The sequence below is a fragment of the Convolutriloba macropyga genome, chromosome 14 (genome assembly GCF_964194025.1).
Source record: "Convolutriloba macropyga chromosome 14, txConMacr16.3, whole genome shotgun sequence".
NCBI lineage: Eukaryota > Metazoa > Xenacoelomorpha > Acoela > Convolutidae > Convolutriloba > Convolutriloba macropyga.
Genome location: NC_134481.1, coordinates 28,132,330 through 28,160,146, shown reverse-complemented (window position 1 = coordinate 28,160,146; position 27,817 = coordinate 28,132,330). Strand labels below are relative to the sequence as shown.

At 35.8% G+C, this 27,817-nt stretch overlaps 2 protein-coding genes across 3 annotated transcripts in view; one reads left to right on the top strand and one right to left on the bottom strand.

Annotated features, from left to right (window-relative positions):
• LOC142353006 (nuclear envelope integral membrane protein 1a-like) overlaps positions 1–27,817 on the top strand; it is a 501,744-nt gene that overhangs the window by 331,223 nt on the left and 142,704 nt on the right. The gene's annotated exons all lie outside the window — the stretch shown is intronic.
• On the bottom strand, positions 549–20,833 carry LOC142352847 (uncharacterized). 2 transcript variants are annotated; one of them, XM_075405001.1, is made up of 4 exons: positions 20,534–20,671; positions 8,321–8,334; positions 3,869–5,762; positions 549–1,483 (listed from the first exon to the last, which is right to left on the bottom strand). In XM_075405001.1, exons 3-4 carry the CDS (start codon positions 5,523–5,525, stop codon positions 666–668), a joined length of 2,475 nt encoding a protein of 824 aa, XP_075261116.1. In that variant the 5' UTR covers positions 5,526–5,762; positions 8,321–8,334; positions 20,534–20,671; the 3' UTR covers positions 549–665. The 2 variants fall into 2 exon arrangements, with proteins under 2 accessions (XP_075261116.1, XP_075261115.1); XM_075405000.1 differs by lacking the exon at positions 8,321–8,334 and having other exon boundaries at positions 20,534–20,833.

Sequence of the window (27,817 nt, the reverse complement as noted above, 5' to 3'; positions counted from 1 at the left end):
CCAGGAACCACCCAAGAAAAGCAAGGTCTATGAAATGACAACACCTCCCGGTAATTCAGGGTATCGCTATCTCGACACGGGGAGCTGTGAAAGAATGATGCACAATTTAATCTTCGATGCCGTCTAAGCTTCTCTTCAGCACAATCCCGTCTCGTATATATTTGTAATTTTCATTTAAAAGGTATGAAAACTGTTTACGAACCAAACCAGCAGCGAACTTAAGATGATCTTCACTCATAATAATTTGTTACTAATGAAAAACGTCACCGACGTTCATCAATAACTTGTTATTTGTAACATTACAGCGTATCTTGAGATGAAAAAACGCTTCCGAAAACTTAAACTTAAAAAAGACCCCCCCCCCCCTCAGTTATCAGACGTCATGAAAATCAGTTATTGCAGAAGTGTAACAAAACTGGAACGACTTTCAGTAACAAACGATGCACTCTCTCAACATAGGATACCTTTTGGCCCTGATATTCGGAACTCGGAACACTTCATCGCGCTTTCGAAAACTGCCAACTTTTTCGTTTTATACATAAAACACGAGAAGTTTACCAATTAATTTTTACATTTGTACAATTATTTACAACATTTGTAACAGTCCAATTTGTAACAGTCCATCCTTCTAAGAACAGTTCATACTAATGGCAAGAATCGATTGCTTAGTTTCTTCGAAGTTTTGCAGCCTTTTGCTTTTCCTCAACGTCCGCTTTCATTTGAGCCATGGTAACACTCTCGACCGCTGCGAAATGAGGACTGTATCCTGCTAACCAATCCAAAAACTCACTTTTGGGAAGGTTCGCAACATGTTCACAAAAGAAATCTATAGCTGGGCGAACGTTAGGATCACACAGTTCCCAAGCTCTTAATTTCGCGTCCTCGAGCAGGAATCGTTTCAATGCAGCGCCTGTGATCATCTGAGAGGGCACGGAGCCTACGCGCCCAAGTTCCTCGAACCTTGTCAGAACTTTGTCATGATGTGCCGGTACATTGCCAACACTTTCTACGGTCGAGTCACCATCCAAATTCGAAGATCTTTTGGAACCAAAAGAGGACGGTAAATTTCCCACTAAAGTGATATACCAATCTACATACTGTTCTTGTGCGTCGCGATCTTGTTGATATATCGGCTTGGCCGCTTGTCTTACCAAACTAATGGCGTCGTTGAACTCAATGTTGGAGCTTTTTCTCGCGTTCAGAGCTTCCCCGATGGCGTTCAGTTTCGCCCTTGAAACGCTCCTTTGAACCCGTTTGTGCTGCGCAAGAAAATCACGCATTTGAAGCCCGTGTTCCAATTTCACTTGGCTCCAGTAATTTCTCATTCTTATAGGAACATCTGCAGCGTTATCAGCTAAAATAGTTGACGAAAATTCCTCCTCGTCATCCTGGGTGAACTCAACTTTTTTCGAACTCTTTTCAGTTTTACCCCCAACGTCTAACGACTTCATGCTTCCATTATCTGCGGTTCCCGGTGCAGTTCCTGAAACGGTGAAAACAGCATCACGTTCACGGTGATTTTCTACAGCGTCTCTATGCAATGAACCAGGAATACGGCAAAACAATAACAGAGTACATTTTTAGGAAAGCATGAACAAAACCAAAGGAGAGAACACTAATAGGACTTACTGTTCCCTTGTTTTTTTGTGTGTAATAGACCGTTTAAATGTAATTAACATAGTCGGCAGATTGTCGGAAAATAGCTGCAATAGACGCTTGTGGCCTTCCATGAATTAAAAAAAACTAAAATATAGCTGGCAGATTGCCAGAAAATAGCCACAATAGCTTCGTAGATCTGCAGTCTCAAAAAACAGTAAAAAGGCAGACCAAAAAAATCGTCTTTTCACTGAAGGCTGATAGGTTATATTTTGATTAAAAATCTGTATAAGTTTTTACTGCCTCTATTAGCTGCTCTCAAATAACCTTCATTTAGAGTGACACACCCATTTGACCTTATCTCTTTGAATTAAAGTAAAAAAAAGTAAATATCAAAGTGAGGAAGTCATCTTTGAGAGTGAGGTAAGTCAAGTGTGACCATAAATTTAATCACACGAATGAACAAAAAACTCGCTCCACTAAGAGCGAAAAATGACGTCACACACGCACTTCAGTTGAAATTGCATGAACGAATGGACAAAAAGCAGATTTGAAGTGGTTGTTACGTCATATGGTCGTAACAAAAATCTCGAAAAAACCAAGAGAAGCCAATAATAGCCCCAGCTATCGCTGTGTGGCTATTAAAAAATAAGATGGACAGATTGACCACCAGTCTTTTAATAGACCACTACATTTTTTGGTAAGATTCGGACACATTTTCATGAGACACATACGCTCTAAAAGGAAAAAGCCCCTCGAAATCAAAAACTTAAGGTTCTGATGCTCAAGAATTAAGGCATATAAGTTTGGCAGTCACGCACTCAAATATTAACTACAAAGCAGTAGACTAAGCATTAAAGCAACGCAAGAACAACAAACAAGCCAAGATTCTACTTTTAAAAAAGACCAAAAATTTTTAAAACAGGATCAATATCAAAAAACAACTGCTATGAACTAACACTGCCAATTATATTCCTCTATTTTTCATCAGCAACCTGTCATTAAATGTCGATGAGTCCTCTCACTAATAATAATAAATGATAAAACAAAAATCGCAATAAAACTCGAAGAAACTTTTTGAAAACACAGTATAAAAGTCACAGAACCCAACAGCTACTGAAGGATACAATTACATCAATTAATTAAGTCTTCAATGACCACCGTTAACAATGGTCATCAATGAGATTAAGTGATACGACAGCAATAAGCACAACAAATACTAGCAAAACTGAAAAATCAGACTTAAAGAACGAACAAGCAAATGAACAAACAAACGAAAGCAATAGCGATTAACTGAAATAACTTGCTTTAATTGAAGCTTTTTTTAGCATGCAATGAGACCTGTCAATAACGAGAATAAGAGTTAAGACGACAAATTCGAAAAGAAAAACTCGCAAAACTCGATAATTATTATTGAAACCAATTAGTGTCAAAGTCATAAAGCACTAGTTTTGCACAAAAACGACGATTAAACCGATAAACTTAACCTCTATTAGCAATATCAGAGACCTTTCCCCAATGAAATTAAATGATAAGACGTCAAAAAAAACAATGAAAACTTCAGAACTCAAAAAAACCACTCAAACTTTTTGAGAAGAAGTAGTGTCAAAGTCATGAAAACCACTAGCCATTAACTCGAGCCATTAAATAGGTTCTTTTATGCCTCATAAGCAACCAATCCAACCTGTCATTGATGATACTAGGTGATAAGACAACATATTTTTAAAAAGGGGACGAAGACGAGGAAAAGGAAACAACAATTTATATAATATATAAAATTCACTAAACAACAAAATATAAAATTCACTAAAATTATATGACAAAAAATTGTAGCAACGTCATAAAAAGTTTTAGCTAGCCCTTACGGAATTCAAACAAAGGTAAATAGGCACAATTAGAACACATATGTACCGTCTGAAAAGCACTGAAGGAGAGGAAACTCCAAATTGTTCGAACACCAATTTCTCATTCCACTTTAAAGTTATTTTCAAAAAAATCACACCTCAAACCTACTCAATTTTTCGCTCCCTTTATTATTTCAGTGTAAAATCACCACTCTAATTTGACTTATCACTGACGTGAAAAAGCCGAAAAGCTTGAACATATCTTAAGACAGCGCATCAATACAAATCAAATTCTTTGAATTGTAAAAAAAAAACCACGATGTCCCCAATAATAGCCGCTATCGCTTCACGGCTATTCATAAAAATATACATTTGTTTGAAAAGGGTTTTTTCCATCCAACCGATAACAAAACTATCACTACAATTACCTGTATAATCAGAGGCCGATTTGTTATTATTCGTCGGATTTGACTCATCTTCGTTTTTCGGCTCAGTATGTGAGATTTCCAAAGCCGTTTCATCGTGCAACTCTGACACCGCCTCCGTTGTTGTAATAGCCGTATCTGCGGTTCCGGGAATGGGTTGGTTCTGGTTACCCTGGATGAAAGATTCGGACATGGAAATTGTTGTTTCCTTTTCCTCGTCTTCGTCCAATTGCTCTAGAGGTTTTCTAGCCTCAGACTCAGCAGAAGATGCCAAAATATTTGATTGATTAACTACAAGTGTATTGTCCCGAACCTTATTCGAAGAGGACACGGGCCGGCTATCAGCTTGCGATTTGTCAGCTGTTCTAGACGAGCTACCACTGGTTGGCCTGCTAGCCAGTGATTCAAAATTTTCCTCTCCAATTTCCTCCACGATTGCTTCAGTAATTCCTATTGTGTCCAGAACCGACTCGTTGTTCGTTTCATTGACGACCACAGAATTTTGCGATTTCAGTTGCAGCCCAGCGGCGCTGGATCGATCAGCAAAGGAGACGTTGGAACTTGTGTGAGAACCGGCCGAATGAAGCCTGGCCAGTGATCCAGTAGCGCTTCCCTCCCTCTTTAAATGCTTTCTGCTTGAATCATTATTCTCCGTTCTACTAGACGATTCGCCTTTTGGGACGTACATCGATTTGCTTCGTGATCGTCTTTTTGGTTTGGGTTCCGAAAACAGTTTCTCCCATTCATTTTCATCTGCCTTTTCTTTCAGAACCTTCGACCTGAGTACTTTCTGGCCTCCGGGGTCTAAACGACTAAAACATGTTGCCAAAGATGTGAATTTGTAACTTGGCTCAACTATTAAATTGTTGAATATCCAAAGCAGAACACACAATTGTCGGTACAAAACTTCGTTTCTTTCTTCGAGTGAAAACGGACCTGTTTCATGACCTTTTCTCCCAAACACATGCGCGCTTTGTCTGTTGAAATTCTGGTTGATGTTTAAACTCGGAGTAAACGGGCGGAAAATCAATCCAGATTTTGGTTTACGAAATACAGAAGCAGATTCTCTAAACGGAGTTTGGCTGAAACTTGGTTCAAGAACTGTTGTACTTTGCTCTGCTATAAACGCTTCCTCGTCTGTAAAACTCTCGTTTTCTGACTTATCCGTTTCATCAATATCATCATCGATATAGTTACTGAGAGCTGTTGTGTTAGCAGCAGTATTTATGCCACCAAAATTACTTTTGGCTGTACTTGCGCGTACATACCTCTTCGTCAAGTTAGCAGAGAAGGTTGCGTGTTTCCTAGTAATCTCACTTCTTATAGTCGGGTATAATTTTGAGCAATCATTCTCCTTATTGAACAAAATGGAAGTATCAAAATCTAGTTCCTCAACGTAAGAGATTTCGCTATCGCTTAGATCTCGCATTTCATGTTCTGGTTTGACAGTCTTAGAGGTCTTATGCACTGGCAACTTTGCCGAGGATGCTCTCGAACGTGGAATCTGTTCAGAAGTACAACTTGAATTATCATTATCTAATAGATCGAACCAACTTTTGCCCAAACAGGATACGCTTTTAACACTTTTTCGACCAGATGTCAACATATTTCTGAGCTGGTTGGGATCGTAATGTTGTTTCTTCTCCTTTTCTCTTTCCATGGTCGATGAAGGAACCGCGCTTTTAATCCGGCGTTTCGTTTCTTTCTCTCGAAAAGCTGCCCGCGATGATGCTGCTACGACATTTTTTATTCCATGAAGGGATTTAATGAAGCTGGCCCCAAACAGGAGGTCTTGGTGTAGCTTCTCAGGCCCGGGAATTTCTTTGGGTTGTCCCAATGCTGTTCGAACAAGCAATTCATCATCCAAGATTGGCTCTCCACCAATGCTAGCATACGGCTGAAGAACAAAATCAATTGATAGGTCAGCACAATCGATAGAGCTCGGACGACTTGCTTTCAAAGGCCAAGTTCCTTCTAACCTTTGAGTACCGAGAGGTAGACTGAACCACTGCTAGATAAATTTTAATTGTAGAAAGACTAATAACGATGAGGCTATCAGTGACCGCTAAAAATATTTTGAAACACTCGACTCAACTTTTAAAATAATAAATATGTGCAGGACAAATTAGAATACCAGATTTTCATATAAATAGTAAACATAGCCGGCAGATTGCCGGAAAATAGCCGCGATAGAAGCTTGTGGCCTTCCGTGAATTGAAACAACTAAAGGAATAAGATCGGCCACCAGTCCTTTAATAGACCACTAGACTTATTGGGTTATATTCGGACTGTCAATTTTATGACATACGGTCTATAAGGTAAAAGCCATAAAAGAGCTTATTCAAAATTGATATTCAAAATCAAAAACTCAAGACTAATAATCAAGTATTAGGGCATATAAGTTTGACACTACTTAGATGCACACTATTAACTAGTAAAGGTTCATAAAAAATAAAGTTCCATAAGTGAGTTCAGAAGTCATTTTTTAGTGAGGTAAGTCACGCAATTGATCTAAAAGCAGAAATGACGTCACGTACACAAAGTTTAACTGCAAAGCAGTAGAAGTCATTGAAAAAGTAAATTCCAAGAAGTCAGGTCGTAAGAATCATCGATGGAGACGACGAATTAAAAAACATAGCAGGACAAGTCCTGAAATACAATTCAAAGAACTGAATGAAAAACTCAGATGTACTCTACCTGGCCAGCAGACCAGTTGAACAATGCCTGCCAGGACACAAACAAAATCATCTCAAAAACATGATAAACTAAAAGAATCAAAACTAAACAAAAATAAACCCATTGCTAAAACTCTTGAAGCCTTTAAACCTAAGGCAAAATTTTTTCCCTTTAAAAATACCTATTTCAAAAATATGTTCAAAACCAATTTTTGTTTCTGAAATCGGTCCAGTATTATATCTGCAAGACCTGAAAAATATTCATTGGCCCTTGAAGATCGATTAACTCGAAAATGAACAAAAATTAAAAAAAAAGATATCAATTGCTAATTATAAGACAATGTTGCTGAAAATCGTGATATAAATATCTTCAGAAGCATTTCTGTGTCTTTAGAGGTTATCCAGTAACCCAATTCCAAGCTTCAAAAAATCTCATTGGCTCATAGATCGATAGGCAATAATTTTTAGAGAAAATTTCAAGTTTTAAAAAATAGAAATTCGTTCTATTAAAATGTTGAAAGCCATTCAATTGCCCCCTAGCAACTATTTAATAACATACTAACAAACCCTGGAAGAGGTTATCTGGCTACTGAGGCAAGAAAAAAATAAATAAACAAAAGTTTTGAAAAAAACTTGAAAAGAATTGCAAACTTCGAAAAGTCGAAAGGTTAAATTGTTGAAAACAAATCCATTGAAACTAAAAACCATGCAGTAACTTTTTATCAGAACGTGGAATATGTTTTCTCGCACTTGAGAATGGATGAATATCAAAAACTGACAAAAACTTAAGGAAGCTTTAAAAAAAATTGCAGATTTTACCAAAAAAAGGGCTAAAACTCGAGACATTAAAATGTTAAAAACCATTCCATTGTTACTAGAAACATAAAATAGCCATAACAAGTTATTTTGTCTCGCAAAAGGCCTTAATCATTTTTCAAAAACTTCAACGTAAGACTAACCAAAAAAACCACAAAAAACATGAAAAATTGCACCATTTTGAGCCCAAAAACTCCTCCTAAAAATGACCTTTCAACCTTAAATTAAGGCCATCCCAGCAGCTGCACCACTATAAGCACTTGAAGGACTTCTAAAGCCCACTTTGGGCCTCTAATGAAACTTAATACCCGCTGGTCTTTACCTGTTTATCCCGTTTTGAAAGATCAAAGTCATTGAAAAATGTGTGAACACATCTTTAAAAAAACACAGCGCACCAATACAATTCAAATTCTTTGAATTGTAAAAAAACCAAGATGTCCCCAATAATAGCCGCTATCGCTTCGCGGCTATTAATAATTTATAATTTACACGAACGAGTTTCAAGCAGAGTTACATGACCGCTAAAATTACTTCCAACTTCTGAATTTCATTGTAAACCAAAAAGGGCTTTTCCAAGAACGCCAGATGTTCTCAGTGACTTCATCAGACCTCACTCATACTTCACTTAACGCGTTCTTGTTTGACTTTTGGCATTTGTTCGTTTGCCGCCAAGGAATTAAGATACTGATACTTTTAATTAAGACCAATTTAGGTTAAACAAAAATTAACTCAGAAAGAAATCAAATTTAAGCAGAAAAGACCAGAGGCAGACTTAATTCTTACAAAAAAAGGTTTGAAAGCAATTTAACATATGGGAAAATAATGGGAAGACATCTTGGAGGTTCACAGACACTCGTGTACAGATGAAGCTAAGATTTCGCAATGCAACGCAGCGACACATTCAATGCAACACAGGATAAAGTACGCAAACACAGACACAAAACTAACAATGACGTGTACCTACCGCTCGAGCTACAGCTAAAATTATCAAATAATTACATTAACAAACACATTCCGCTACAAAGATAAAGCCAGTCATAGTATGAAATACAAAAAAAAGATCCGTAATGTGCCTCTGCGCATGAAGTTCTAATCGATCATACGCTACAATGTATCAAAACTCTAAAATGTGAAATCTGTTTAAATAATATGAATATTCCAGATGTTATTCAAAATAGCTTACCTGCTTTAACAAGAGCTGGATGAACTAACTTGCTGTACAATTGATAGTTGCATCTTGTTTAAACAATTACAGGTATCGGAAAATTAGAAGATAAAAATTTTGGTCATTTTCACCTCAAGTTTTTCCTATTTCAACATTAACAGCTTATCTTTAAAATTAAAGATAATTTATCTTTTATCTCCTACGCATTGATTCCAAAAACAGAAACATAGCTGGCAGATTGCCAGAAAATATCCGCAATAGATTCGTAGATCGGCAGTCTAAAAAAACAGTAAAAAAGACAGACCAAAAAAATTCGTCTTTTCATTGAAAGCTGATCTGTTATATTTTGATTAAAAATCTGTATAAGTTATTGCTGCCTCTATTAGCTGATCTCAAATAACCTTCATTTAGAGTGACACACACCCATTTGACCTTATCTCTTTGAATTAAAGAAAAAAAAAGTCAATTTCAAAGTGAGGAAGTCATTTTTGAGAGTGAGGTAAGTCAAGTGTGACCAAAAATTTAATCACGCGCATGAACAAAACTCACTCCACTAAGAGCGAAAAATGACGTCACACATGCAATTCAGTTGAAATTGCATGAACGAATGAACAAAAAGTGGCTGTGACGTCATATGGTCGTAACAAAAATCATGACGACGAAATAAAAAACATAGCCGGAAGAATTCCGGAAGCGACTCGAAGCGTCAGAAATTCACAAACAAAACCGTAATTGCAAGGGAAGCCACAAACTTTTGTATTAAACCATCAACTCACTACCTCCCCAGGTCTGCTCTAAAAATTGGTGAAACTTAAACCACTGTCAACAAGAGAAACAAAATGCAGCAAAAAATTACATTATTGAAAACGTTTGGTAACGTTAAGAAATCCAATATAATTAAGGTGGTCAAAAACCTGATAGTCTGAAGAAGCTGACAAGGTTATCAATAGCCCTCAATTAATTCATGATTCTAATCTGAAAAAGATCGCGAAAGCAAACGGCAGATAATAATCTTAGAAACTAAGTTAAATCTTTTCAAAAAAGAAAGCTCAAATTTAAGAATCAGAAAACACCCATAATTACACTTTTAGTCACTGCGATTAAGACAAAAAACAACACATACCTGTTCCTTCTTGCACATAAGCTAGACAACATGATTTCATACTAAATCAAAAATAAAATTGATCATAGAAAAGACATAAGCAGCAGAATATTCAGAGGCAAAAAATCCTTTTAATTAATACCCAGGCCGGAGGAAAGCTGCAGTAATTAGTCATAAGTGGAAATTTTGGAAAAAGCTTGCTATCAAACTCTCAGTACTGCCTTACGTTGAATGAAATCAACTGCAAACCAAAGAACTGACGAAAATCTAAGAAAAAGCTGAAATCATTCATTTTTTACAACTGAAAAATCAATATACCGAAAATGAATGTAGGTGGCAGGACAAAGCTAGAATGATACTAACTAGAATGTTACTATGGGCACATGTAAGGAACACCGTAACAAAAAGACATTCTTGATATTTGAAAGTTGAAAATCAATTTAAAAAAATCACGAAAAACGAATACATTTCATTGTTCAGCATTCAAGACATAGAAAAGATAACTAGTCATCCGATACAAAGATTTATCCTCCTGAAGAGAACAAAAAAAAGGAAAAAGCAGAATTCATTAATACGAAACATTGGAACATTTTGCAAAAAATGGTCAAAGAACTTTTAAGTTAAGACTGCATTTATGAAAAACTTTTAACTGTTTTTTCAGAACTTAGCGCCAAAAATGATTGAATTTTATTGAAACGAAATTAAAGTCCCTCATGTTGCCCAAAAAAACTATTTCTAGCAAATGCAACCAAAACACAAACGAAAAACTGACGAAATCGGAGAAAACTACCAAAATCTGATTAGCATATGTACAATTTTATGAAACAAAATTACATCGAGGTAGAAAGAGGCGTTGAGTATAGGAATTATCAAAGAGAAGTAGCCATATTAACTGATTTGTGACAAAAATACGGTTAGAAGATCCAAAAATGAAGAAATTAGTATTAAAAAAGCCAAAAATTAACTAAAAAAATCAAGAATTATGTGCCAATTTTCAACTTTAAACGCATTTTCAGGCTCTGCAAAACACTGTGGTATCAATTTCCGAGGTTGAAATTTCAATATAGTATCGAATAAAATTTATTTCTACAAGAAACCAAATTAAAAGCAAAAAAATTGGGCCACTTAGACGAAAAAACGGCTAAAAACGGTTATCTATATGTTCCATTCAGTCAAAAACTACTTATCAAAGTCAAAAAGTTATTCACATCAAAAAACTTCTCTCGCTCAGAAAAAAATAGTTCATACGGCAATTTTACTCACTTTCGCTTTTAGGTCAAAACAGCGTCTGAACGAATAGTATTTCCGGTAAAAAAAACCTTAAGAAAACCAATACTCCTCTTCGAGTCGTAAAAAACCAAGAGAAGGCCAATAATAGCCCCAGCTACCGCTGTGCGGCTATTAAAAATTGATTTAAGATCAAATGTGAGACAAGAACAAACGTTTGGTTCAGCTTTTTGCAAATTCTAGAAGCAGGACGTTTCAAGACCATTGTCGCAGATTCTGCTCTCATGGTTAGCATAAACATCTATTAATGATTTTGGACAGAGCTCTGCGAGAGGATTAAAGATTTTGACATCAATGTATGTTCTTGACGGTATTGCAAAGTCCAATAGTTCCGATGTGTCTCGCTTCATCTTCTGAGATATAACTTACTTGAAACCATCCCCCCTCAAGTGGTAGAAGATGAAACGCAACTTGTACATCGGCACAGACTTCATTCGGCAACTTGGAGAATATTTAGCTGATGTTTTGTGCATAATTGTTCCCAAAATTTTTGAACAAAAAATCTGAAAACTTCATGAGAAAACAGCCCCAATTTTTTTGTTCAGGCAATTTTTGACTTCTTTTGAGGGCATCTCAGACCAACAAATGTGGTAACAATTTAAAGCTCAACATATGTGGTATCAAATTAAATTTCACTACAAAGAGAAGTTTCAGGAATTCGGCCATTTTGAAAGAAAAAACTTATGACAACAATTTTGACCAACAATGTAATGCAATTTAGCACAAAATAATGCAATAAAATTTGGTAAAAATTCAATCAATACAGACAGTAACCATGATGAAGAAACCAATGGTTTTTTAAGGATATCCTAACAAAAATTATAACATAACCGACTAACGTCGGGCGAATTGCTCTCAAACGACCGGCGAGCGGTTGGCTTGGTCAGTAGCTAGCCACGGGGGGGTGCACCGGGGGCTGATGGGGGCAGCACTGGGTGGGGGGGGGGGGCAAAAGCGCGGTGGGGGGGGGGGGGGTGGAGCCAATAGTGGGGGTGGGGGGTCAACAAAGGGGGGGGGGGGTGTCAATCTCTAAGAACCGCCCCTCACACCATAAGTATAAGTATAAGTCTCCAAGACAGTTTGAGCTGAAACAGACCTGAAAGGCTCTAAGAGCACATAATGCCCGCTGGGCGCTACCTGTTTATCCCGTTTTTGAGGACGAAAAGTCAAAAGCGTCAGACGAAAAATTGGTCAAGCGAAAAATCGCATAAAAAAGACCGACAGGACTAATATAATTGCTACAAACTTCGTTTGAGAGCAATTAATTAACATTTTCGGAATGTCTCCAACTAGAAGAGAAACAAAAAATTAAGAGCATTTGAGGAAATTGGGAAAGGTTCAGCCAACTTCAGACATCTTCACAAACTTTCATCCAATTTTCCTTCAATTTCGGAACTTATAGTAGTCATGAGAACCAGGAAGGAAAAAATTTGAGATGTTTTTTGTTGATTAATTGTTAACAAGAATTTTTGAAAAATCAAAAGAATTATGATTTTATTTCATATAGAACGTGAAAAAAATGATGAAAGGTTATGTTTTAGAACTATGAGGTACTCTTTCTTCATGCACCATTACCTGAAAAAAGACGGAGAATTACTGATTATGCATTTCGTTCATATTTGGGCTACACTGAGATTTGAATATAAAATTTTTTTGATATTTCTTAATTTTGTGATATTTTATGCCACTTTTGAAGTTCTTTGATTCAAATTTGTTTCAATCATTAAAACAGAAAACAATATCAGTAGTCAGGGGCAACTTCATGCACTCAGTCAGAATCAACTATTACTGACTAACCATTTCATATAATTTTCATTGTACTTCGGTGCAAATTTTTTTTTAAAGAGCCCTTCATACATTTTAATGACTGGTCAATTGAAAGTGAAAATTCGGGCGGGTTTTCATGGCATCTGGAGAGAACAGGTAGCAACAAAACAAATAACCTAAGAAGCGAAGGGCTATTTTTGTAGTACGAGAGAAAAAAGATTTTCGCGAGTTTGCGTTGACGTGCAGTGCTACTACTGCTTTCACTGTTATGCCAAATTAATTGAAAATTACTGTTACATCAATGAATTAGCAAATCAATTCACCACTAATGTAAATTTTCTCCTTGTGTCCAATATAATAAAAGACAGGTCACAATTGCTCTACAATTATGCTATGCTTATGGTCTGGTTTTTGATCTTCTTCTACGTAGCTTATGGTTCTTTCGAATGTTATAATACATTTAGTTGAGAATTTCATTAGGTTCTACAAGAATAAAAAACGTTGTCACAGGGAATTAAAACCCAAAGTACCGCATCTCCTTTCACCACTTTTTAAGGTGCCTTTTGGAGCAGCTTTTATTCAAATTCAGGGGTAGATAAGCTAGAGAATCTTATTTACTAATTCAGTCTTGTCACAATTCACAAACGTTAGGAAGGAAGAACGCAAATTAACCCTTTACCATTTCATTATTTGAATCTCGAATCTATCTCTGCAACACTGAAAAAAATAAATCCCACGCAATTTTGTATGCCTTATATTTTTTCCTTTTAGTTTTTCAAAAATTACTTATTTTTCTAAGAAAGGGGCGGTAACTGTTTTGAAAATCCAAATCGAATTGGCTATTTTTGCCCTTATTTGAGGTCGGATTTTTTTGTTCTAAAAACTACCATAGAATGTAGCGTGAGCTTTATTCAAGTTCTACTTTAATGTGTGTCCTAACTCGTATTTTGATTTCCTTGATACATGAGGTTTAAAATAGTATTTTCGTTAGGCATTCGTGTCAATTGAGTAACTTCATCTGCTATATCACTAACAAAAAACATTAGTTGATTAACAAAAAGTCAAAAAGGTAGTCAGAATTGCGTTTTCTTTTATGTTTTCTAATGTATTTCAGATCTTAGGTTTCTCATACAGATTGATTTGTTTTAAACGCTTTTGATGCTTTTTAATGTAACTATCGGATTTTTTTCGGTTGTTCCCAAGTATGTTTTGCACCCCCAGTTACAGAGCACACGCTATGACATCAAAATTGATATGTAAAATATCGCATGTGCTTCTAGGGACGCAAATAAAATCCACCCACTAAACTGGGGGACAAAAACGTGAAAAATCTTAACTGCCTAAATTAATTTTCACTTCTGAATGCTATTTATTCCTTCTTTTGAGCAAAAAAATAAATAACCTTACTAAAGAAACTTGAGAACAGTAAAGACGCTTTTGTCTCGTTGATAAGGTCAGCCAAATGATCAAATTAATTAGTGCACTTAAAGGCAAACAATCGTTTCAGCTTCCAGTATTGTTGTTCTGAACAAATTCTCATTGTTACGAATGAGTAAAAATGAGAACCACTCCAATGAATAAAGGCCATTTTCGTTCGATTTTGGGTTCATTTTCGATTACCTAAGAAAAACTTGCTTTTCAGGTTGCTTCAAACAGCAGCATTTATTAAACTGCATTTATTAAACACAGAGATATGAAAGCTAGAGAATCTTAATTAATAATTCAGTGGTGTCAGTAGTAAGAAATAGGGGGGTCTGCCGCACACTTTTTGACACATTTCTACCAAAACCTTTTCCCCACCCAGATTCGAACCTAGAAATGTGTCAAAAAGTGTGCGGCAGACCCCCCTATTTCTTACTACTGGTGTCAAATAGGAAAACATCTCTCGCAAGCTGAAAAAGTAGTTGATTTTTTATTATTTGATTATATGGATCTCAAATCTGTCCATGCAACATTATAACTTCTGTTTATTTTTCTAGTTTTTTTAATCCAAACCCATTTGTTTTTCAAAAAGCGGGGCGCCACCTGTTTTAGACATCCACATCGAAGTCGCCATTTTCCCCTCGACGTCGCCATTTTTCCCTTACTTCAGGCCAGAAACTTTTGGTCCGAAGATCTTTTTTATAGAATGTGGCGTGTGCTTCTCTACGGTGTTATTTAATAAGTAGCATTTCAGTTAACTTTGTTCCTGTGGTAACAGTTAACCGTTGTTAAGAGACATTTCTGAAATCAACGATGATGATGCACGATTAGACAATAAGGCCAACGGTTTTTGGGAATCCAGGTTCAACAAAAACAATGTAAGGTAAAAATTTTTAACCCACTGGCAAAAAGTTGCCCTGATAGCAATAGCGAAGCCTAAAAGTATCATGAATCTACAAAAGGGACAAATATGAATAGTAATTGAAGTAATTGATGTTGAGTAAGTAACATTTTGTCCATTTGTTTTTGCATGCACTGACCGAACTGGCCCATCAGCCTCAAAAGCGCTAAATCAACGGGCATCGAAGCTCTCTGCGCGAAAAAAGGACATCTACACTGACGTCTGATTTAACGACAAAAATCAGCTTCACTCTCATAAGGAGCTCCAACCTATGCATTAGAGGCTCAAAGACTCTTAGGCCATGCAAAATTGTTGATGATTCAACCGGAGCTGTTGTTGAAGAAGGGCAGCTGTTAGTTTGATTAATTGTTGTGATAGACTTATTAAAAAGCAAATTCGTTTGCTGACTATTAATAACCATTTTAGTTAACTTTGTTCAACGAATCAGAAAAGAGCTGGATAGTCCTTGAGCTTTAGGGATTTTAGGCATCCGATTTTCCTATATAACTTCAAAATAAAGCTAGATTTTACAGCCTAAACCCCTTAAATTATGGATCAGCATAATTCGACTCAGCGAAACCGTTCAAAAATTGCGCAAAATTACAATTTTAAGAAGTCAATTTTCTTCTATTAAATGATCATGTCAATGACTGCACCGAAAGACTATGTACACATGCGCGTTTGCTACGTACACAAGCAACACAAGAAACAAGAGCAATCGGTTCAGTCTCACAACAAGAGCAATCAGTCTCACAACAAGAGCAATAAGTCACAACAAGAGCAAGCAGTCTCAACAAAGCAATCAGTCTCAACAAGAGCAATCAGTCTAGAGATCGGTCGCTTCATTTTGATGTTACTTCAACCTTTGAACTTTTGAGCATGTTGCTAAGTTTGGACGTCTTCACCACTCTGTCTGACGAAAATAAATACAGTCTCCTGCAATCACAACAACAAGAGCTTTATTATCTACGAGAACTGTTGCGGATTGGACAGAATGTTTGAAAAAATCGACACCCCGCGAGAAATTTAAAAAACTGATAGTTTCGAATTTTTCACGTGAATTTTTTTTCGGTTATTTCAGAAAACCCTACATCAGAGATCCAACTCAGACCAGAACTGCAACAGCAAGCTGAGCAAATGCAACATCCATCTGACAGCCGACAACATACGCAGATCAATTTGTTGACCCAACACAAAATGCCAGCACAATTGATGCCTATAGACCACATTTATCTATCCTAAAGGACGGCACTACAGAGGCAATAGTAATCGGAGATTCAATCAACAACAGAATTGACGGCAAGCAAAATGGACCGAATATGTTAGCAAGAGGATTCGGGGGTCATATAATCTCAGGACTGCTTGATAGAACTGCCAAAACCAGAGCAAAAAAGTGAAACAGGTAACAATTCTAATTGGAATCAATGATTGTCTATCGGCTGATTTCGACATTCAAGAATCAATTACGGCATACGAAAAGCTTATATATAACTACGCTCACAAATTCACACCAGAGACAATTTCAATATGCACTATTCCCACTTGGCGCCTTTAGAAAAGAGTAATGTTAGTGTCAATAAATTCAACAAGCAACTATGCAGTTTAGTTTAAAAATAAAGAGTTTCAAAATAAAAATGACTATATTCACATAGATTGCCTCCATCCCTCTTAAAACGGCGCTAAGGCTATTGTGAAGTCTCTTCGCAACAACCTGATAAACTTAAATGTTGAAATAAGCGACTGTGCAATATCAATTCAACCGAAACAGCATCGACAAACACCAAGTCCTAGCCAAAACGATGTATTTCACTTTTTAAAAAAAATCATAACGAATAACGCACCTTTTGGATAAGGTCTTCCTTTTACTAGCAACGCCCTTGATGCTTTTGTATATTACTATAATTGCAATGCAAAAAATAAAACTTTGTCAATGTAGTGTCACGGGTTATCTGGAATCAACCCAGGTTGATTCACGCAAAATTTATTGCAATTATTCTTCTGCTATGTGGTGACGTGGAGCCAAATCCAGGGCCAACAGTTTCTTAAGAATCTTTTAGCAATAAAAAAATGTCCTAAAAACATTAAAATTTTCTCTTTCAAAGCGCAAGCAAGTATAGTTAAGAAAGAAATATCATTGAAATTTCTCCTCCAGGACTTTGCGGAAAACGCAATTTTAGGACTAAGTGAAACTTGGTTCACTGGAATTAATTGCTCTAAGCTTTGCAACGTTTGAAACGATACTAATGCACTTCCGAAAAGACCGCTTTCAAAAAGATAAAAAGAAAGGTGGAGGTGTGGCCCTATTTGTTCAAAGATACTAGCACCAAAAGAAAGACCTGATTTAGTGATGTTTGACTAAAATGCGTTTGAGTCAGTTGGGGTTGAACGTAAAAAAAGTTTTTCAAAAAAATCGAAAAATGCTTATCAACCTAACGTACAATCCCTTAAAACATCAAGAAAACTTTTTAGAACTGTCATACAGCTTAGACTACGCTTTTGGACAATGCAACATTGTACATATACTGGGTGGCTTTAACCTGAATTGTTTAAACGAAAGTGAGAAAAAAAATTAAAATTTGCAAAGCATCATAACACCTTATGGTCTAGGCACTGTTGACGTACAGGAACCCACAACACTAGCACAACATTCAGAATCAGACATTGATTACATTTTGACCAAACGTGTAGAAGAAAACAGGCAATATAATTTTGATACCCATTCAAATAAGATCATTCAGCATCTTCTATTGTAACTGATATCAAATTGATAAAATGCAAAGCGAAAATTATATAGTTTCGACAAGAAACCGTACAATGCAAATGATTTCGCAGCAACATCCTTGATGCATTGTGACGAGGAAAGTATTTTCCCCATGGCAATTCATTTATCAATGCAATGATGTTATCGTAATGCTTAATATATTGATATCGATTGTTAGCAATACACTCGAAACTCAAGCTTCAATTGTAAAAAAAATTATTCGAAATCGCAAACACAAGAACATGCTGAAAACTGAATGGTCATACCAGAAAAACAAAACGTCTACCAATTGGGATTTTTATAACAAAAAGCGACAATCGCTACCAAACATAATAAATGTTAAAAAGACAGAACATTCAAGGCATTGTTTGGATCTCTTGACACTGATAAAAACGCTGGAATTCCATTAATTTAATTAGAAGGAAAAAAATAATTTCACTGCTGTAACTGTGTTGCAAAGTTCGTTTAAAGACCTACTAACTAAGGGATTTCAAATAGCGGAGTTTCCTAATTATACTTTTTCCTAACTTAGTAATTATTTAGGGACAAGAATGTAAAACGATATACCCACAAAAATAACCTAGTAAACATACCAAACTGTACAGTTTTCAGTTTGTTACAGAAAAAAAATTTTCATGATGTTGTCAGGGAGTTGAGTTCCAACAAGCCATTAGGTCCTTGTACAGTTCCTGCCTGGGCTATAAAAGATAAAAGATCAAACAATAATTGTACCAGATCTTATTTACATTTTTAACGAATGCATTAAACAAAATATTTTTCCAGAATGCATTAAAAAAGCGAAAATCAGCCCTATCTACAAAAAAGGTGACCCGATGGATGCAACCAACTACCGCCCAATCTCAATCACAAGTGCAATTTCAAAAATTTTTGAACGAATCCTACATCAACAAATAACGAATCACGTAAAAAAAAAAAATTTGACCTAATGAATCCGCTTCAATTTGGTTTTCGAAAGTTATTCCACAGCCGATACTTAGTTATTTTTCATCGAAAAAGTTCGTAAAAGTATTGGCTCAAAGAATATGGTCCAAACTGCGCTTTTGGATCTCTCAAAAGCATTTGATCCAATATCTCATGGTATCCTAATAGACAAACTAAAAATAATTGGCTTGGATTCACAGAAACTTATAAAAATCTTTTTTTTCTAACAGACTTCAACGTGTAAAATTAGATTCAATTTTTCCAACTGGATAACATTGAAAACATAATATAAAAAAGAAGTCCCTGGAATCAAACATACATAATTAAGCAAACTACTTCAGAGAACCAATTAAATTTCAATTCTTCAAAAACGGATTTCGTTTGTTTCAGCAAACAAAAAGAGCAGAAGAAACAAAACCCAGGACACAATATTAGTTGATAATCTAGTATCAAAAAGTTTAATGAATGTTAATATTTAGGACTAACAATTGATAGCAGTCTCAGTTTCATGAATCATATTAAACAAACGTTAAAGAAGATGGCTCAGGGGATAAATACTACCGACTCAATTGGAACTCAACTCCCTACATCAAGCTTAGAAATTTTACTTCATTCATTTGTTTTGTCACATCTCCATTATTCCGCTCTATTTATCAGCATATAAAACCTATGATGCCTTCTCTAGAAAAGCAGCTGAACTGGGGTCTTAAAAAGGTGTTCTTCCCCCTCAATTTGCAAATCGTCACGGCGCTTAAGAACAAAAAAACAGGTGATCGGGAACAGATAATTGATCAACTTTAATTTTTATTTCAGAAAATACTTCAGGCGAGAAAAAAATGCATTCAATACGACACTGATTTTACCAGGTGCAAAACACTACATCAACGAGCGTACTCAAAAAATATTTTTCCATGACCACAGATCAACTTCTTTTCTCGATAACTCTTTTTTCCCATGATACGTCAAAAAAACATAACCGACTAAACGTCGGAAGAATTGCTCTCGAACGACTAGTTGGAGCTCTAAATGAATTGCAGCCTGCTTCAGTCGGGGGGTGGGGCGAGGGGAAGAGGGAGCTTATATGGGACTAAGAAGTTCAATAGTGGGCTTCAAATAACCGCATTAGAGGTTAATATATACCACTATTAAGATTTAAAGTAAAAAATGGCACCAGTTTCGGCGCGCTTTTCCTTTGACTTTTAGTATTAAATTGCCGCCAATTGAGTTCAGCTGCTTGAAATTGTGATTGAGAGAGAACTTTAGATCACGCGAAACGCAAAAAGTGAAGGGCGTAAAAGTCACTCGAAAATTCAAAATTGTCAAGCGAAAATTTTGCATTAAAAAAGACACACACGTTTACAATACTTGCTATGAACTCCGTTCAAGAGCAATTAAAAATGGAAATCACTACCAAATCAACTAAGAGATTTCAAAACTAGCAACAGTGTGTTCAAAAATTGTTAATAAAGCACTAAAAAGATCGAATTCCTGATAGCGTGAATAATTCTGAATGTCTTTCGTGGCGAATCTGAGTTTCGACTAGTTTAATCTTTAAAAACCTCACTGTGGAATTTTGCAACTTAACGTAATTTTGTTAAGATTTATATTTTTAACTGTACACTTTAGCATTGATATCGTCCCGCTTCAACAATTACGGTGCTAAACAATAAAGTGTCTTCTTCTTATTTTATATGAGAAAGGCCATCAGTAAGAAAAACTTATAAAAAAATGAACTCTTGCTGGACAAAATGATCGACTAATGAAGGCGAGCATTTAACAATTTATTTAGTTGAGTCTCTTCTTTATCGTTCGCAAAATTAATATTTATACCTTATGAGAAGGTGTTTTGTATCCTTGTGAAGTTACTTGGTGTTTTCTTCTGATGTAGTTTTCAGCTCTCACAACAGTCCGCTGAGGTTCTGCCAATGTATAAGTCTCAGTATTTCTTGCTTTCAGCTTCGAAGTTGCACTAAAATTACGTGTAGACGGAGGAGGTGCAACAGCAATAAAACTGCGAGCATTCAATTTTGCAGCCTCAGAATTCGATGTCTTGCGTCGGGGGCGATTCATGGCAAACTGAAATTAAAAGCCCTTCAGTTTAAAACCATTTTCTGAAAATTGTTAACCCAATGCAGGTAAATATGGGATCACAAAGGGTCAACCTTGTATATTTAGTATTTAGTTACAGTAGCTCATTTTCTTTGCAACAAGTAAATTAAAATTATAACCATACGGTTAAATATACTTGAAACAAAAAATACTTCAAATCATTCAAACAAAATAAAATAATAAACACCAACCAATTTCTTAAAGAATTACATAATTTTTTTTTTCCGATTGTTTTCTTCCTAAAAATAAAAATAACTTCTAAAAGCTCCTACGTTACTATTCAAAGGAATTTTTCATGTTGTGAGAGCAAGAAATCATTAAATGTTTTCTTAAAAACGTTTTCTTTCTTGCCAACCGAAGCCACTGTGGTAACTTATTCCATTTTTTTCTTTCTTTCTGTATTTTCATTGTTGACCTATGAAAACCTTCATCAAAAAGATACATGGAGGGCCCCGTAACATATATAGTGCAACATATATATGGAGGGCCCCGGAGCAGCCAATACTCACCCAGTGCTGGGATGGGCATTTCTTAATTTAGCTTTTTTTATTCTGAAATCTACATATACACAATGTAAAAATGGAGAAAGCAACTGAAAATTTTCATGCTAACAGTCAGTGTCCAGTTAGTCGATGATATTGGTCCGAACAAAAAGGGGGGATTGCTCTTAAGCCGTGCCGGACAATCCAACTATTAGACATTACTGCATCGTAAATAATTTTGAAGACAAGGCACTATAGCTCTTTTAGAGCTGCGTCATGAGAATTGTATTAATGCTTTAAAAGAAGCCTGGTTGACTAGGTGACAGTAATAGACTGTACAATCCAAATCTTGACCAACTTGAAAGACATTGATTTGATCAACGGAGTAAATAAGGAAGTGGATAAAAGTTAACATGGAAGGGAATTTGGCTTTTCTTGACATTAACGTAAAAGTGAGCAGCAAAAGTAATATGACGTGTTATTGGTATCAAAAACCAACTGACACTGGAATAATACTGAATTTTCGCACCGCTTCAGCATAAGAGAAATGTGATTCAAGGGACGGTTCATAGGGTTTTTAATGCAACCTCTAATTGGTTGGCCTTCGATCAGGCTCTTGAAATGAACAACACTTGCTGGACCAAAAATCAATATCCCGATGATTGGTCTTCAAAAATAGTGAACCAGACTCAAGAAAAGATAATAAGTGGCGGTAAAGACCAATTGAGAACAACACCAAAGGAGCATCAAAAAAGCAAGACTAGATCTTATGATAAGCCAACTATTTTTCTACAATACAGAGGCAACCTTACTCAAAACTTTGCAAGCAAATTAAAGAAATTATGCGAACTGCAAGTGGTTTTAACAACGCGGAAATTAAGATCATGCCTCCCCACCCTGAAATCATCTTTCGATAGAGACCTGAAATCCCACGTGGTATATGAGATTAAATGTAATGGATGTGGATCCATCTATGTTGGGCAAACAAGCCGGCCTGTTACCACAAGGATAACAGAACATCAAAAGAAGGATTCACGGGTGTGTCAACATCTGCTTGAATGTCGCGGCGCCACGAAAGACATCGAATGGAAAATTCTGGACGCCTGTCGGACGGTAGAAAAACTAATGATTATCGAAGCTATATACATCAGCAAGCTGAAGCCGGCACTAAACACACGCGATGAAAATAGGGGACGGGAACTCACGTTAAATATTAGTTCAAAATATAATTTTGACTAGATGAGGATGCATCGGGCAAAAAACATTTTGTGCGTGACAAAACGAAATTTGCGAAACCTCCACAAGAAAGACACTTAAGTTAAGGGCATTTCGGAATAACCCTAAAAATTCAAGAACATGGCCGAAATCGAAAAATCCGGAAAAGGCATGCTTTTAAATAAATTGATAACGGATATCAATATGAGTTGTAAATAGGCTAAATATTGTACATATGAAAAAATTTTCAATTGAATTTTTTAGAATAGTTCCTAGAATTGTTTTAATTGTGGTCTCAGACAAATGTAAATACATATTTAATTTAGCTTTTACAAATTGTAAAACAGTTTTATCCTGACGATGAACAAAAAGTTCGAAAACGTTTGTTTTAAATATCGGAAGTAATTTTAATTTGACAAATCGGTTTCTTTTACTATAATGTAGAAGAAACTAATTTGTCGAACAAAAATTCTGATATTTAAAACAAACGTTTTCGAACTTTAAGTTGAACTTCAGGTTAAAATTGTTTCACAAATTGTTAAAGAAAATGAATACGTATTTACAACTGTCACACCACAATTTAAACAATTCAAGGAACTATCTGCAAAAAATTAAATCGAAAATTGTCCATTTATACAATATTTAGCCTACTCACAACTCATATTTACAGCTGTTATCAATTTCTTTAAAAAAATTCCTATTCTGGATTTTTCAATTTTGACCATTTTTTGTATTTCTAGGGTAATTCCGAATTCGCCCTAACCCTACGTATCCCTCTTGTTGTTGTTTTGCAGATGTTGTTTTTTTTCAAGCACAAAATATTTTCTGCCCTGTTTTTGTTTCCCAAGTCCAAATTATGATTTGAGCTTTTAATTTAGCTTGAGTTCCCTCCCCCTATTTTCATCGCGTGTTTGGTCCCGGCTATTTTGTATAGCTTCGACTGTCATGAGTTTCACTACTGTGCTAGATGCATCCAGAATTTTACAATCAATATCATTCGTGGAGCCAATACATTCAACAAGATATTGACCCACCTGTGAATCCTTCTTTTGATGTTCTGATATACTAGTTCTAACAAGCCGACTTGTCTGCTCCACATAGATAGATCCGTACCCATTACATTTTATCTCATATATCACGTGGGAGTTCAGGTTTCTATCGAAAGATGGTATTAGGTGGGGAGACAGGATTTGATTTTCCGCTTTATGAATAACACTTGCAAGTCACATAGTTTCTTCAATTTGCTCGCCAAGTTTTGATTAAGGTTTACTCTGTAAAGAAATATTGTTTATTATCATGAGATCTAGTCATTTTTGATGCTCTTTTGATGTTGTTCTGAATTGATCTTACCACCAATTATTATCTCTGCTAAGGTCTGGTTCACTATTTTTGAAATCTGTTCATCTGGATACTGTTTTTTGGGCCAACATCTCTTGTTCTTCACATGCGCCTGATTGAAAGCCAGCCAATTAGATGTTGACTTAATGATGCTGTGAGCTGTCCCTTGAATCACATTTGTTTTTTCCTGAACGGGTGCTCAGCTGCAAAATTACAGTATTATTCCATTGCGCAGTTGGTTTTTGATACTAATGATAGTTTATATTTACGTTGATATCAAGCAATGTGAAAACCCTTCCATGTTCACTTTCTCTCTCTGAAGTAAAATTCCGATTCTTGTGTAATGAATTTGCAGACTTAGAGTTTTCGTCCGGGTCACCACATTATGTCATCCACATACCTTTTGAACACTTTTCCCAATCAACATGCCCCTGTGTCTGTTGATTGCTACAATACGTACAAATCCAAATAATGTTATGCAAGTTGGCGTATTCTTCATTTCCTATCTTTTGGCATTATAAATGATAACTTTTTTGCATGACTCATGTTCTACTCCTCTTCCTCGGAAAATCCCCAAGTGATACCTCAAATAATTTCATCCACACGTTTCCTAGTAAAACAGCCATTGACTCACCAAAAGCTAGACCATCTGATTGTACATACCAGATCTCGTTACATTTAGAATTAACATCTTTCCACGCTATCCAACCGGCTATTAAGTATCCAACCGGCAATTTGGTGTACAAATTTTTACGTCAAGAGGTACTATGTGCTCGTTATCATCAATATAGAGTGACTCTAAAGCTTTTCTAGCATCTTGCGTGATGGTTTCAATGCTCGCGCCCAGTAGTCTCTGAAGAAAAGGTGCCAGAAATCTGTTGAAGTTTATAGAACTGCTACCAGGTATCAAAAGAAAAAGCTCGAGATTTGTACTTTTTTGTGTATCTTTAGTAGGCCTTAAAGCCTCGCTGGTTGTGAACCAGCTGATTTTAGGGTTTGATAAAATTTGTCCCTAATTTTTCCCTGCTTCATCAATTGTTGCAGTCTGTTATTTATCTGTTTTTCTTTTAAATTTTTCTCTTTTGCTTCATTGATCTTTTGGATTTGATCCAAGTTTAACACATTAATTTTTTCCCTACGTTGACTTCTTCATCACACAGAAGCTTCAGACTTTTTCGAACATAAACGCCAGCAAATACTTTGTTTATAGGTAATCATGTGCTTTTTGACCCCTCTATCCATTGGGATTTAGCGTACAATTTTTTTATACCATTTTGCCGACCCTTCAATTTCACAAACCTGCTCACACTCCGTTTTCTTCTGGGTTAATTCACGCACAAGTTTGTCAACGTCTGCAAAAAAGTGCACCCTTGAACTTGTCTATCGCAGGTTGTTTAGTTCGCAACAATAGGACGTCAAGTACATACTTTGGAAGTTGACCACCATCCATTATCGCAACTTTACTATGGGAGCCATTCCGCAGTAATATATCCTGTCCCTCTGACAGTTTAGCAAGTTTTCCACTAAGTCTATTTCGAACCATTGCGGAGTGATTCTTTCTTTCACACCTGATGCTGCTAACAGCGGATGGCATCAATTCTGGTCTCACATTCTCTCTTAATTTTCTCCTATCTGTTTCTTCCATGAAAACTTTACGGTTTTTTCCAAACACGGCTTTTTAATTCTTGTTTCAGGACATTTAAATAAAATAATTGGACCATTTGCTCAGAAAAACTTTTAGAAGCGGGAGTCATCAAAAAATCTGAAATGATATCATTGTTAATGCATTGTTTTGGCCTGCTACTGAACGTAAAATTCGATGAACTTTACTTAAAGTTAGATTAATTGGGAATGACCTGATGATAAACGTAATTTTCGTGAAGGTTTGTTTTAAAAATCAGAGTTAATTTCAATTTGACATTTCATTTCTTCTTCGTCATTTGATTTGTAGAAGTGGATAAATGTCAATGGTGCCAAAATTTTGCGGTTCGAAAATAGGCAATGATCTTTCACATATGACAAAAAATTTTGGATACACCGTTGGCATAATGCAAATTGTTCTCTCAAAACCTTCTAGTAAATCTTTCTTTGTACCCAAATCAGCAATGTTTTTCGCAGTTTATGGAAAATTGGCTTAAAGCATTGATAATGCTTCCACTGAAAACGAAAAAATTAATATAATTGGAAATTAAAAATACATGAACAAGCGTCAACATAAACTGAATACAATTTTTCTGACAAAACCACTTTCACATGTGAACTCATTTTCTTTCTGTATTCGACTCTCCAGTCAAAATCAATCACGTGGCTCAAACTCTGATCTCCGAAATATCGTTAACTGAAAAATAAAAATCACATATGAAAAACATTTTGGATAAGATTTTGAGCCGTTTACACTCACAGAATGTCAAAATTATAATAACTGGTACATGGGGAATGGAAATGTCATTTAAAAATTAATTTCTTGTGAAAACAAACGTGTTTCGGTGTTGCGTTCATCGTAATTTTTACTTAATAATGATTCACAATCAAATGAAATAATTTGCAATGTATATACACTTGTCATTGACTACATCCTTCTACCTCTAGGAAATGAATTAAAATAACAACGAATTTTTGCAATTGTTTATGGTTGGTTGTATCAATACATAAATTTTTACATTCAATACACCCAAAGAATTGTAATTCTTAGCCCGGAGTTTTTGAGTTTTTTGAGGAAATTGATTTCGTACCTGAAAAGGAGTTTTTAAGTCAGTCCTATCCTGTGTTAACCATCAAGAAGAAAAAGAGGAACACGTGCCTCAAAATGGGTTCACAAAAATCGGAACTAATAGGCTCACAAACGATTATAGAAATTTTAAAAGGAAATTCAACCATACATGTAGCAGCTGCAGACTAAAGAGCACCCATTTAAACAGTGTTGGAACAGTTTATACTGCAGAAGATCCAACACATGAAACGGCAACGTTAAAACAAACAACAGAACACAAAAAAGGGAAACTGCAAATTTAATTAAAGTTTGCTCTCTTAGCACAACAGGTCTTTTATCATTCAAAGACTCATTCAAGTGCAAAGTAAATTAGTAGTTGCAGGTAGTGCGGTAGTAGTGTGTCTCTGAACAGTTTACAAATTCTAAAAGATATCGGATACACAAAAATTAGATTGTTCCCTCTAGCAGAAAAATTCTAGCTGATGATAATACATCAGTGAAAAAGTTGAGAAGAATTAAGATTCTAGTTCTAATAAAAAAGTGAAGCTGTCAAAACGTTTTCATGAGTACCTAGTCATTCGAGAAAATTTTATTTCATGACGGCTGGCACAGTTTTCCTCTGGGAACAAAGTGAATTTTAAGTGTATGAGAAAAACTAATTCTTTGCGGTAAAGACAACGAGAGAAGGTGGGCATACCATTTACTCCTCAAAAAGTAGAGAAATTCAATTCATACGCTTTTCTATTGCATGATTTTATCATACCCGCAAAATGCCAGGCGTAGATAGACATCATCGTGAAAAAATGAAAACTTAGAAGCAAAAAAGCCAACACCTACATCATGGAAGTCCTGAAGGAGTTTGGAAACCGCACCGATGTTGTAGTGGCTAAAAACTTGGTTTCTGAACAAAATTCGTGGAACCAAATGAAGATTGCTAACCCCATCGAAAACCAAATCAATTTTTTCAAAAGACCCAAAGTAGGAGATTTCTTCTGCAACGACGACGGCATACAGGTAAATGAATTGTTCACTAAAAGACAAACAAAAAAATCCAGACTCATTCCGGATTGGGACTCATGCAACATTAGAGTGCAGAGAATCAACTAGTTGAAGTGTATGTTTTTAAAGCAGAATCAATTATTTCCCAGGAAATCCAATAATTTGGCCTTCTGCGAGCAAAAAGCATGAAATAACACTTGAAAACACTTCGAAGCCATTCTGACGGCCTATGCTAGTATGAGCTTCAAAAAAAGCAGAAAA